This window comes from Pan troglodytes, chromosome 1 (genome assembly GCF_028858775.2).
Source record: "Pan troglodytes isolate AG18354 chromosome 1, NHGRI_mPanTro3-v2.0_pri, whole genome shotgun sequence".
NCBI classification, from domain to species: domain Eukaryota; kingdom Metazoa; phylum Chordata; class Mammalia; order Primates; family Hominidae; genus Pan; species Pan troglodytes.
The window spans coordinates 182,607,799-182,620,596 of NC_072398.2; the positions used below are offsets into that span (position 1 = coordinate 182,607,799).

Sequence of the window (12,798 nt, forward strand, 5' to 3'; positions counted from 1 at the left end):
AGCTTTGAAGAGGGTAGTGGTTCTCCCAGCACGCAGCTGGAGATCTGAGAACTGGCAGACTGCCTCCTTAAGTGGGTCCCTGACACCTGAGCAGCCTAACTGGGAGGCACCCCCCAGTAGGGGCAGACTGACACCTCACACGGCCGGGTACTCCTCTGAGACAAAACTTCCAGAGGACCGATCAGGCAGCAGCATTTGCGGTTCACGAAAATCCGCTGTTCTGCAGCCACCACTGCTGATACCCAGGCAAACGGTGTGGAGTGGACCTCTAGCAAACTCCAACAGACCTGCAGCTGAGGGTCCTGTCTGTCAGAAGGAAAACTAACAAACAGAAAGGACATCCACACCAAAAACCCATCTGTACGTCACCATCATCAAAGACCTAAAGTAGATAAAACCACAAAGATGGGGAAAAAACAGAGCAGAAAAACTGGAAATCTAAAAAGCAGTGCGCCTCTCCTTCTCCAAAGGAATGCACTCCCTCACCAGCAGTGGAACAAAGCTGGACGGAGAATGATATTGACGAGTTGAGAGAAGAAGGCTTCGGACGATCAAACTACTCTGAGCTACAGGAGGAAATTCAAACCAATGGCAAAGAAGTTAACAACTTTGAAAAAAAATTAGACAAATATATAACTAGAATAACCAATGCAGAGAAGTGCTTAAAGGAGCTGATGGAGCTGAAAGCCAAGGCTCGAGAACTACGTGAAGAATGCGGAAGCCTCAGGAGCCGATGTGATCAACTGGAAGAAAGGGTATCAGTGATGGAAGACGAAATGAATGAAATGAAGCGAGAAGGGGAGTTTAGAGGAAAAAGAATAAAAAGAAACGAACAAAGTCTCCAAGAAATGTGGGACTGTGTGAAAAGACCAAATCTACGTCTGATTGGTGTACCTGAAAGTGACGGGGAGAATGGAACCAAGTTGAAAAACACTCTGCAGGATATTATCCAGGAGAAATTCCCCAATCTAGCAAGGCAGACCAACATTCAGATTCAGGAAATACAGAGAACGCCACAAAGATACTCCTCGAGAAGAGCAACTCCAAGACACATAATTGTCAGATTCACCAAAGTTTAAATGAAGGCAAAAATGTTAAGGGCACCCAGAGAGAAAGGTCGGGTTACCCACAGAGGGAAGCCCATCAGACTAACAGCTGATCTCTTGGCAGAAACTCTACAAGCCAGAAGAGAGTGGGGGCCAATATTCAACATTCTTAAAGAAAAGAATTTTCAACCCAGAATTTCATATCCAGCCAAACTAAGCTTCATAAGTGAAGGAGAAATAAAATACTATACAGACAAGCAAATGCTGAGAGATTTTGTCACCACCAGGCCTGCCCTAAAAGAGCTCCTGAAGGAAGCACTAAACATGGAAACAAACAACCGGTATCAGCCACTGCAAAAACATGCCAAATTATAAAGATCATCAAGGCTGGAAGAAACTGCATCAACTAATGGGCAAAATAACCAGCTAACATCAAAATGACAGGATCAAATTCACACATAACAATATTAACTTTAAATATAAATGGACTAAATGCTCCAATTAAAAGGCACAGACTGGCAAATTGGATAAAGAGTCAAGACCCATCAGTGTGCTGTACTCAGGAGACCCATCTCATGTGCAGAGACACACATAGGCTCAAAATAAAGGGATGGAGGAAGATCTACCCAGCAAATGGAAAACAAAAAAAGGCAGGTGTTGCCATCCTAGTCTCTGATAAAACAGACTTTAAACCGACAAAGATCAAAAGAGACAAAGAAGGCCATTACATAATGGTAAAGGGATCAATTCAACAAGAAGAGTTAACTATCCTAAATATATATGCACCGAATACAGGAGCATGCAGATTCATAAAGCAAGTCCTGAGTGACCTACAAAGAGACTTAGACTCCCACACAATAATAATGGGAGACTTTAACACCCCACTGTCAACATTAGACAGATTAACGAGACAGAAAGTTAACAAGGATACCCAGGAATTGAACTCAGCTCTGCACCAAGCAGACCTAATAGACATCTACAGAACTCTCCACCCCAAGTCAATAGAATATACATTCTTTTCAGCACCACACCACACTTATTCCAAAAGTGACCACATAGTTGGAAGTAAAGCACTCCTCAGCAAATGTAGAAGAACAGAAATTATAACAAACTGTCTCTCAGACCACAGTGCAATCAAACTAGAACTCAGGATTAAGAAACTCACTCAAAACCACTCAACTACATGGAAACTGAACAAACCTGCTCCTGAATGACTACTGGGTACATAACGAAATGAAGGCAGAAATAAAGATGTTCTTTGAAACCAACGAGAACAAAGACACAACATACCAGAATCTCTGGGACATATTCAAAGCAGTGTGTAGACGGAAATTTATAGCACTGAATGCCCACAAGACAAAGCAGGAAAGATCCAAAATTGACACCCTAACATCAAAATTAAAAGAACTAGAAAAGCAAGAGCAAACACATTCAAAAGCTAGCAGAAGGCAAGAAATAACTAAAATCAGAGCAGAACTGAAGGAAATAGAGACACAAAAAACCCTTCAAAAAATCAATGAATCCAGGAGCTGGTTTTTTGAAAAGATCAACAAAATTGATAGACCGCTAGCAACATTAATAAAGAAGAAAAGAGAGAAGAATCAGATAGATGCAATAACAAATGATAAAGGGGATATCACCACCGATCACACAGAAATACAAACTACCATCAGAGAATACTACAAACACCTCTACGCAAATAAACTAGAAAATCTAGAAGAAATGGATAAATTCCTCGACACATACACCCTCCCAAGAGTAAACCAGGAAGAAGTTGACTCTCTGAATAGACCAATAGCAGCCTCTGAAATTGTGGCAATAATCAATAGCTTACCAACCAAAGAGAGTCCATGACCAGATGGATTCACAGCCGAATTCTACCAGAGGTACAAGGAGGAACTGGTACCATTCCTTCTGAAACTATTCCAATCAATAGAAAAAGAGGGAATCCTCCCTAACTCATTTTATGAGGCCAGCATCATCCTGATACCAAAGCCGGGCAGAGACACAACCAAAAAAGAGAATTTTAGACCAATATCCTTGATGAACATTGATGCAAAAATCCTCAATAAAATACTGGCAAACTGAATCCAGCAGCACATCAAAAAGCTTATCCACCATGATCAAGTGGGCTTCATCCCTGGGATGCAAGGCTGGTTCAACATACGCAAATCAATAAATGTCATTCAGCATATAAACAGAACCAAAGACAAATACCATATGATTATCTCAATAGATGCAGAAAAGGCCTTTGATAAAATTCAACAACGCTTCATGCTAAAAAGTCTCAATAAATTAGGTATTGATGGGACGTATCTCAAAATAATAAGAGCTATCTATGACAAACCCACAGCCAATATCATACTGAATGGGCAAAAACTGGAAACATTCCCTTTGAAAACTGGCACAAGACAGGGATGCCCTCTCTCACCACTCCTATTCAACATAGTGTTGGAAGTTCTGGCCAGGGCAATTAGGCAGGAGAAGGAAATAAAGGGTATTCAGTTAGGGAAAGAGGAAGTCAAATTGTCCCTGTTTGCAGAAGACATGATTGTATATCTAGAAAACCCCATCATCTCAGTCCAAAATCTCCTTGAGCTGTTAAGCAAATCCAGCAAAGTCTCAGGATACAAAATCAATGTACAAAAATCACAAGAATTCTTATACACCAATAACAGACAAACAGCAGCCAAATCATGAGTGAACTCCCATTCACCGTTGCTTCAAAGAGAATAAAATACCTAGGAATCCAACTTACAAGGGATGTGAAGGACCTCTTCAAGGAGAACTACAAACCACTGCTAAAGGAAATAAAAGAGGATACAAACAAATGGAAGAACATTCCATGCTCATGGGTAGGAATAATCAATATCGTGAAAATGGCCATACTGCCCAAGGTAATTTACAGATTCAATGCCATCCCCATCAAGCTACCAATGACTTTCTTCATAGAATTGGAAAAAACTACTTTAAAGTTCATATGGAACCAAAAAAGAGCCCGCATCGCCAAGTCAATCCTAAGCCAAAAGAACAAACCCGGAGGCATCACGCTACCTGACTTCAAACTATACTACAAGGCTACAGTAACCCAAACAGCATGGTACTGGTACCAAAACAGAGATATAGATCAATGGAACAGAACAGAGCCCTCAGAAATAATGACGCATATCTACAACTATCTGATCTTTGACAAACCTGAGAAAAACAAGCAATGGGGAAAGGATTCCCTATTTAATAAAGGGTGCTGGGAAAACTGGCTAGCCATATGTAGAAAGCTGAAACTGGATCCTTTCCTTACACCTTATACAAAAATTAATTCAAGATGGATTAAAGACTTACATGTAAGACCTAAAACCATAAAAACCCTAGAAGAAAACCTAGGCAATACCATTCAGGACATAGGCATGGGCAAGGACTTCATGTCTAAAACACCAAAAGCAGTGGCAACAAAAGCCAAAATTGACAAATGGAATCTAATTAATCTAAAGAGCTTCTGCACAGCCAAAGAAACTACCATCATAGTGAACAGGCAACCTACAAAATGGGAGAAAATTTTCGCAACCTACTCATCTGACAAAGGGCTAACATCCAGAATCTACAATGAACTGAAACAAATTTACAAGAAAAAAACAACCCCATCAAAATGTTGGCAAAGGATATGAACAGACGTGTCTCAAAAGAAGACATTTATGCAGCCAAAAAACACATGAAAAAATGCTCATCATCCCTGGCCATCAGAGAAATGCAAATCAAAACCACAATGAGATACCATCTCACACCAGTTAGAATGGCGATCATTAAAAAGTTAGGAAACAACAGGTGCTGGAGAGGATGTGTAGAAATAGGAACACTTTTACACTGTTGGTGGGACTGTAAACTAGTTCAACGATTGTGGAAGTCAGTGTGGCGATTCCTCAGGGATCTAGAACTAGAAGTACCATTTTACCCAGCCATCCCATTACTGGGTATATATCCAAAGGAATATAAATAATGCTTCTATAAAGACACATGCACGTGTATGTTTATTGTGGCACTATTCACCATAGTAAAGACTTGGAACCAACCCAAATGTCCAACCACAATAGATTGGATTAAGAAAATGTGGCACATATACACCATGGAATACTATGCAGCCATAAAAAATGATGAGTTCATGTCCTTTGTAGGGACATGGATGAAATTGGAAATCATCATTCTCAGTAAACTATCGCAAGGACGAAAAACCAAACACCACATGTTCTCACTCATAGGTGGGAATTGAACAAGGAGAGCACATGGACACAGGAAGGGGAACATCACACTCTGGGGACTGTTGTGAGGTGGGGGAAGGGGGGAAGGATAGCATTAGGAGGTATACCTAATGCTAAATGATGAGTTAATGGGTGCAGTACACCAACATGGCACATGTATAGATATGTAACAAACCTGCACCTTGTGCACATGTACCCTAAAACTTAAAGTATAATAATAATAAAATAAATTTAAAAAATAAAAAAAGAAAAAAGGCAACATGAAAAAAAAGAAGTTTCCTTTTTTACCTGTACCAGTTTCAGATTAGTTTTAAAATATTAGTTATTTTTTCATCTTGATTCATTTTAGCATTTGCCATATTGAATGTATTGCATTTGTGGGTTCATAGAAAGTCATTAAAAAAACTCTTTTCATAAATGTAAAAAAAAGAGTTTTTTATGCTGAAGTATAAATGCTATACACAGAAGAAAATTATCTTTATGAGCCAAGCTCTCCACTAGTGTTTTCACTTTCCTTTCATTTGATTTTTGTGTCAAATCTGTAATATTGTGTTTTCAGTTTATAGGTAAGGAAACTAAAGCCTTAATAATAGGGTAAATGACTTTCTCAGGGTCTCATAAACAGCAGGGATTTGAACTCAAGTTTTTGGACTCTAAGCCAGTATTATTGAAGATACACTGAAGAAATATAACCCTTCTGTGATGAGCTAAAGAGATAATATTCCATTTAGCTTTTGAAAGGAAATGATCTAACGGAAACTCACAAGAGCTATGGAAACATTTTTTAAGCTAAGGCTGAAGGCTTTAAGTTTGAAATGGATTCTTATCAAAGAGACGTACCCTTTCCTTGTACCTCGTAACCCCTTATTTTGATAAAAGACTTTACAAAACATACACTCTAATTCCATGGAAGGAATACATTCAAGCTGTGTTCCCATTGCACAATTACTTCATGTCTATTTAGCTCTAATTTCCTTTCTCATTACTTGTACTTGATGTCTTATATTCTGTATTGTAACTTTTTTTGAGTTCTCTTGTTATATTTATTTAACACCCGTGATTGTTGTTTCCTACTTTGTTTGTACTTTATATGCAGAAGGTGCTTAATAAATCTTGAATACTGTTGAGTTACAGCATTTAAGATTCTTGTACAATGTATCCCTCCCACCTCTATGATATTCTCTATTACATTTGTATAGAAATAGCCAAACTATTATTCATTTTTCATCTTTGCTCATCTTTTCTTGTGCCTTTTTCCTATTCTGAATGGCTTTTCTCCTCCTTTCCTCTACTTATGGCTTTGATTTCAATTCTACCTCCTCAGTGAGACCTCCACCATTAAGACCATTAGAAGTCTTTCTTTCCTTTGAATTTCTTTTTGCAGTTATTGTCATTGGAATGTGTTTGACACTTCAGCATATCTTATTGTCATTTATCCTTCTGTATATGCCCTGTCTCATCTGGATTGTGAGTTTAAATTTTTGTATTTCTTTAGGTTTGAGTGTGAGCTAACATGTTCAAGAGATTCTCAGTGAATATTGTGATAGAAATTCAGTGGTAGTCACCTATAAAAGGCTTTATATAAAGCAATGCTGACTAGTTTGGGGATAAAATTTAGTAGATAAAAATGAAGTGGTCTGCCATCTAACATGTCTCAATTGACATTGAAATTGATAAAAAGAAAATAATCCAGGCCAAGTGGCTTGTATTTGGATATATTCTAGAAACAACAGTGTGACACCTTCTCCCACTTTCTTTTTCTTTCTTTTCTTTTTTTTCTTTTTCTTTGAGACAGAGTGTTGCTGTGTCACCCAGGCTGGAGTGCAGTGGTGCAGTCATAGCTCACTGCAACATAGAACTCCTGAGCTCAAGTGTTCCTCCTGCCTCAGCCTCCTGAATAGTTGAGACTACAGGTGTGAGCTACCTATTCTGTGTCTCTGAACATATGCACTTACATTGTTGACCACCAACCTCCTTGATCTTGTTTTTAACTTTTACTGTGTTTTTCTTTTGTCTCTGAATAGCTAAAAATGGAGCAATTTTATTTTTTTCTTCAATCTTGATCACATATTTCTTGTTGGTCAGTTATTGGGGACTGTAACTGTGTCATTTGAACTATGTTCTATTAGGTTCTGGAATGAAAGCATGATTCTCTCAGCTGACCACTGACTTATTATTTGTTGTAATTTTGGAAAATAGTGAAAATTATGGTAGTGTTGAAGCAAAACCTATGCTGGACTTATGTTTTAATAACAAATGACATACATTTATTGGGCAACTAATGTATACACCTAGACATCCTGCAATATAGTTTAAGTAAATAATGTAAGATCTGTAAGCTAGCTATTATTAACTTTATTTTTCATGTGAGGGAAATGAGTCTGAGAAGAATTAGATAGCTGTCTAAATGGTCAAATATTTAACAAATAGCACTACTATAACATAAACTCTTAAAGGCAGAGACTTTGTTTTGTTCACTATTGTAGTCCCAAAACTTAGGACATGACTGGGACTCAAATATTTGTTAAATGAATCCAATTCCTCTCCTCTTATTCTCTCTTGAATTCAACTTCAGATTTTCACTCTTGTCACTCCGTTAAAGCTATTTTTGTTGATGTTATCGATGACTTCACTGTTACTAACATCCAAAGGTCTGTCTTTTCTAACTTGACCTATCAAGTTATATTTACCCATTAGTTACTCCCCCTTCCTTAAAATACATTGTTTATTCACTTCCAAAACAACACATTCTCGTGTTTCTTTCCTTTCTTCCCTGGCTACTCTTCAGTAATGTTTTCTTTTCATCTTTCAAGCCTCTAAATATTGGAGTATTCCCAGGGCTAATTCTTCAGATGTTTTCTACTTTTGATTTACTTTTACTTCCTTGGCAATATCACCCAGTGCAATACCTTTAAATACCATTTAGACTCTAGTAATTACCAATTTATATTTTCATCCTGGACTTTCCCCCAAACTCTGCTGTAATATATTGAATGATTAATAGATTAATAGATATGTGAAGCTTAATATGTCCAAAACTAGACTCCTAATATCTTAATTTTCTATGCTTACAATTGGAAGAGTATATCTAATTCATACAAACCCAACCCTTCTAGTTGATTAGGACAGAAAACCTTAGTGTCATCTTTGACATCGAGACCAGTTGTGACCTGTTGGCTGTGTCTTCTAAATATATTGTGAATCTGATCACTTCTCACCTCCATTGCAGTCATTCTGGCCCAAGCCAGCATGTTTTTCCAGATTTTATTATAATAGGTTCCTAGCTGATTTCCTCCCAGGGCCCTTGGCCCCTCTGCAGACTATTCTCAATATAATAGCCTGGGATGTCCTATTTATAGAAGGAAAAAGTCAGGACATATTTTTCTCTCAGAATAAAAGATTAATTTCTTAAAACCTACCTTTTTGACCTCATTTCTTACTACCCAGTCGAGCTCCACTGGCTCCCTTGCTAATATCAAGTATGTCCTTCTCCTACTCCCAAGATCTTTGCATTTATTTTTCTTTCTTCTGGCATAGTCTTTCCACAGATAATCTTCGTGACTTAGGTCTTACGGTCTTTACTGAGGTCTTCAGGTCTCAGTGAGGTTCCTACTGACTATCCCATTTAAAATTACAGTTCCTTTCCTGCATAATCTTTCCATCGCACCCATCAGCACTTAACCCCCCTGCTTCTCATGTTACTTAATATCCTGTAACACACTCTATTCTAGTTCTTTATCTTGGTGTGTTTTTGTGTTTTACATTTATCTCTTCTTATTAGAATATATATTTTACCAGAATATATGTTCCACAGGAGCAGGAATTTATTCATTTGTCTTTTCTGATTTGTTCATGTGTCCATTCCCAGAACAAATGAAGTAGTGAATGAGTATTAGACCTGAATTTGAATCTAGTTCTGTTTGATCTGATAGCTAAACTAGGCTACCATTTGGTTCATGTGGATGTATTCTTTGTTTTAGATACACACATCCCTATGCGAACCCCACCACTACTCAAAAGCCTTTCGAACTGTCTTATACATTTTATATATAATGACAATCTTGATACATTTAATATTTAATCTTACAGTGACTAATTACTATATTCTGAATTTTATCTTTATAGCTGTGGCATATATTTGTTTTATTACTTTTATAAAATTAGTGTGTGTGTGCACATGCATATTACTACTATGCATACTATATTACTATATAATATGTTATATACATATGTATCTGTATTTGTATATCTATATGTATATAATTTTTAAAACAGGTTATCAGAACACCCCATGGGAGAGACTTCGATGACTCTTTAGAAAAATGTGAAGAGTATCTGAGCCCAAGGTCGTGTAGTAAGCCCCGGCATTCAGCGAGGACCTTACTAGTCCATTCAGCACCCTCAACAATGCCAAAGCATTCTCCAAGCCCTGTGTTAAATAGAGCTTCTCTCAGGGAAAGGTAATTATGTGCGGTCTTCATTTCTGTACTGATTTTTGAATAATAAGTATTAGAAGGGGAAGCAGCAATTATGCATGTGAAATGAATGTTTATAAAAGTGTAATTTGATTTTAAAAGGCTTAAATTGTTTTTGTTTAGAATATATTACATATTAGATAATGTTAGATATTTCTTCCTAGCACAGTTCTCTATATGTGAGTTTATTAACCAGATATGGGTCACATTAACCTTAATTACAGATTATAGTTCTTAAAAGTGAAAAGTAATATATGTGATTGTTTTTAGTAGATTCAGAGGAATTTAATATTATAGGCTTGCCTTAAGTGTAAACACAACACAGATTATATTTTTTATTTAGTCATAATGGCTATCTATATATTTTTGGTAGATGGTATCTAGTTTTCTCAAACAACCTTCCCCCAGCTCCGTAAGAGCATCTTAATCATGTAAAGATTCCAGCTCTCCCTTTAAAAATGCTATGGCAACCAGAGTCTGATCCGGTTATAATTTGGATGTGAAATAAATAGTTCCTTTTCATATATTTTAAAATTGAAATAGGAAATTCCTTGCCTCTGTCACTAATAGTAATATAGAAAACCATGTTTCTGTAATAAGTTGAAAAGAAATCAATCCTGGTTAAAAAATTATAGAAGTTTTTTTCTATATGTAAGAGAAACACTGGACACTGAACAACATGGGAATCAATGTATCTTTACAGCTGATGTCAGAAAGCTAAAGTAAGCACACCAAATTCCTACTGGGGCCATCAGACATAATGAACAAAGATTTAATTAACTGCAGAGAATATATCGAAAGTTTAACTCAAAACTGATGATTTGAACAACAGTGTGTTAGTTTGGATGCTATATTAAAACAAATCTATTTTAAACATACAGGTTTGTCTGTTTACTTATTAGCTTTGAAAGTATTCATAATGGATATATGGAGGCATGTTGTAGACCCTAATCCTGAGATATGGAATTTTGATTAAGGTTGCTTCTAGTCCATTAGAATCATGCCTGTTGCGGGGTAGTGGGGGATCATGGAATCGTTAACATAGGTGTGCACACACACAAACAACAACAATAACATCAAAAATTCAGGAGAAAAACTGGAAGAGCGGTTTTTCTGCTGAAGTTGATAACTTGCATCTCAGTATCAGGGGACTTTCCTCGATTTCCTCATCTGCCCAGCTGTTTAGACGTACAGTTGGTGCTCCTTTCTTTTTACCGACTTTTAGAATTCATCTCTTGTGATTTTGTTGATTAGGTCCTTTGTCATCTCTGTAAGTTTTCCAGAATTTTTTAAATCTGTATTTCCTTGGATATGTTTTTATTTACTTTTATAATAAACTTTTATAAATACTTTTATAAATAAATATTATTTACTTTTATAAATAAATTTGTTTTTATTTACTTTTATAAATACTTTTATTTTTCTACCTTTTCACATATTTTGCAGAACTCTCCAATTGTAAACCTACCACTCTAGTACAGTATTAATTTTAGTTCAGTGTTACTTTATCTTTGTATGCAATTTTGTTCCAGCTTTTGACCTCAGTCTTTTCTGGATTGATCAATTTGTCATTGAGGCTATATTCAAAAATTCTTCATCGATGACAGCTAAAGTTAGCTGTCCCTTTATTCATATTTCAGTGTGGGGAAGGGCTTAGAGTAGATAGCGGTGGCATTTACACATTATTTTCACTCAGGATGATAGATGTAGTAAGTTATTTGCTAGAAGAAAATGAGTGATTCTAATGTTAAACATTACCTAATTTAACTATAACTTGAGGAAGGTTAGGTAATTTTAAAATAAAAGAATACAATGGCAATTTAGTTTTGAATTTACCTATACAAATTAACATTCTGTTGGTATACTCTCTGGGGCAGGCATGGTAGATAAGCTTTTTTTACTTTCGCTAAAGCAGAACACCTTTGATTTGAGTGTATTTTCTAAATATCTTGTCTCTAAAGGAAGATAAAATGTCTAAGACGTACTACTGGGAACAAAAAATTTTATTCTTTTCAACACTCAGTACCTCATCTTTAAATATAAGACATTCTCTGAAATGGCTTTTTATAGGTCACTAAGCAGTATACTTGTAGGGTGTTTATACAATCTATTGAAATCAATAAACAATTTAAACTGATGTAAATGTGGATTATATGTTCCAGGCAAAATTGGAAGTTTTGCGTGGATGATGCATGACAGAACATACAGTTATAGGAGTTTATCTGTGTAAATATTTATTGAAATTAAGTAAGTTTTCTCTAAGATTGCAGTAAAATGCTGACTCCTTAATCATGTATATAAACAGATTTTTAGAAACTTTCCCAATGGCTTTAATCAAATGAATTGCTTTATTTATAGTGAAGGTGTTTTTTGCTTTGTGCCCATTTAAGAAATTCCTCCAGTAAAGTTAGCACAACATAAAATGGTTTCAATTTTGGTTATAAGTGTTATATTTCAGAAGTTGTTTCCTTCTCAATGTGTAAATATTAATATTATAATATAAAATTTGTGTGAGCTTTTGAGTTATTACTAAAATTAGACCAAGAAATACTAGCAAATCTACTGAAAAAGGAGCTGATATTCTTTTGAATCATGCTTAAAGTTTTGACTTTTATAAATGAAATTAGATTGGCAAGCAAGCATTCCTTATCCCACAGCACAGACTAGTGGATCCTCTAATAGTATCATTGAAGAGATCCAGTGGATTCTCAGAGCTGCATAGTTGGATCTCAGATTTCCAAGATGTGCTATATATATTGCAAATAACAAAGTCTGCTAATGTATTTTTCATAGATGCAATAGAACTTGCTTTTATATATACAGGAGATTAAAGTTTAGATAATTGATTATTCATTACTTATTGCATTCTTTAAAGTAGATTGTATAAAACATTTATCCTGTTTAGTAGTTTATATTTTGTATAAACTTATGATATTGTAGCTTTTAAGAACAAACTGGGCTCATGCCTGTAATCCCAGCACTTTGGGAGGCCAAGGTGGGCCGATCATGAGGTCAGCAGTTTGGGAC

At 36.1% G+C, this 12,798-nt stretch overlaps 1 protein-coding gene across 10 annotated transcripts in view; it reads left to right on the top strand.

Moving 5' to 3' along the window:
- Positions 1-12,798, top strand: part of SPATA6 (spermatogenesis associated 6) — a 171,980-nt gene that overhangs the window by 101,143 nt on the left and 58,039 nt on the right. For 9 of the 10 annotated variants that reach the window (XM_009456997.5, XM_054670639.2, XM_024354281.3 and 6 more), the window contains 1 exon segment: positions 9,572-9,756. The exons of the other annotated variant lie outside the window; for it this stretch is intronic. In XM_009456997.5, the coding sequence (XP_009455272.1) occupies positions 9,572-9,756 (185 nt within the window). 10 annotated transcript variants of the gene reach the window in all.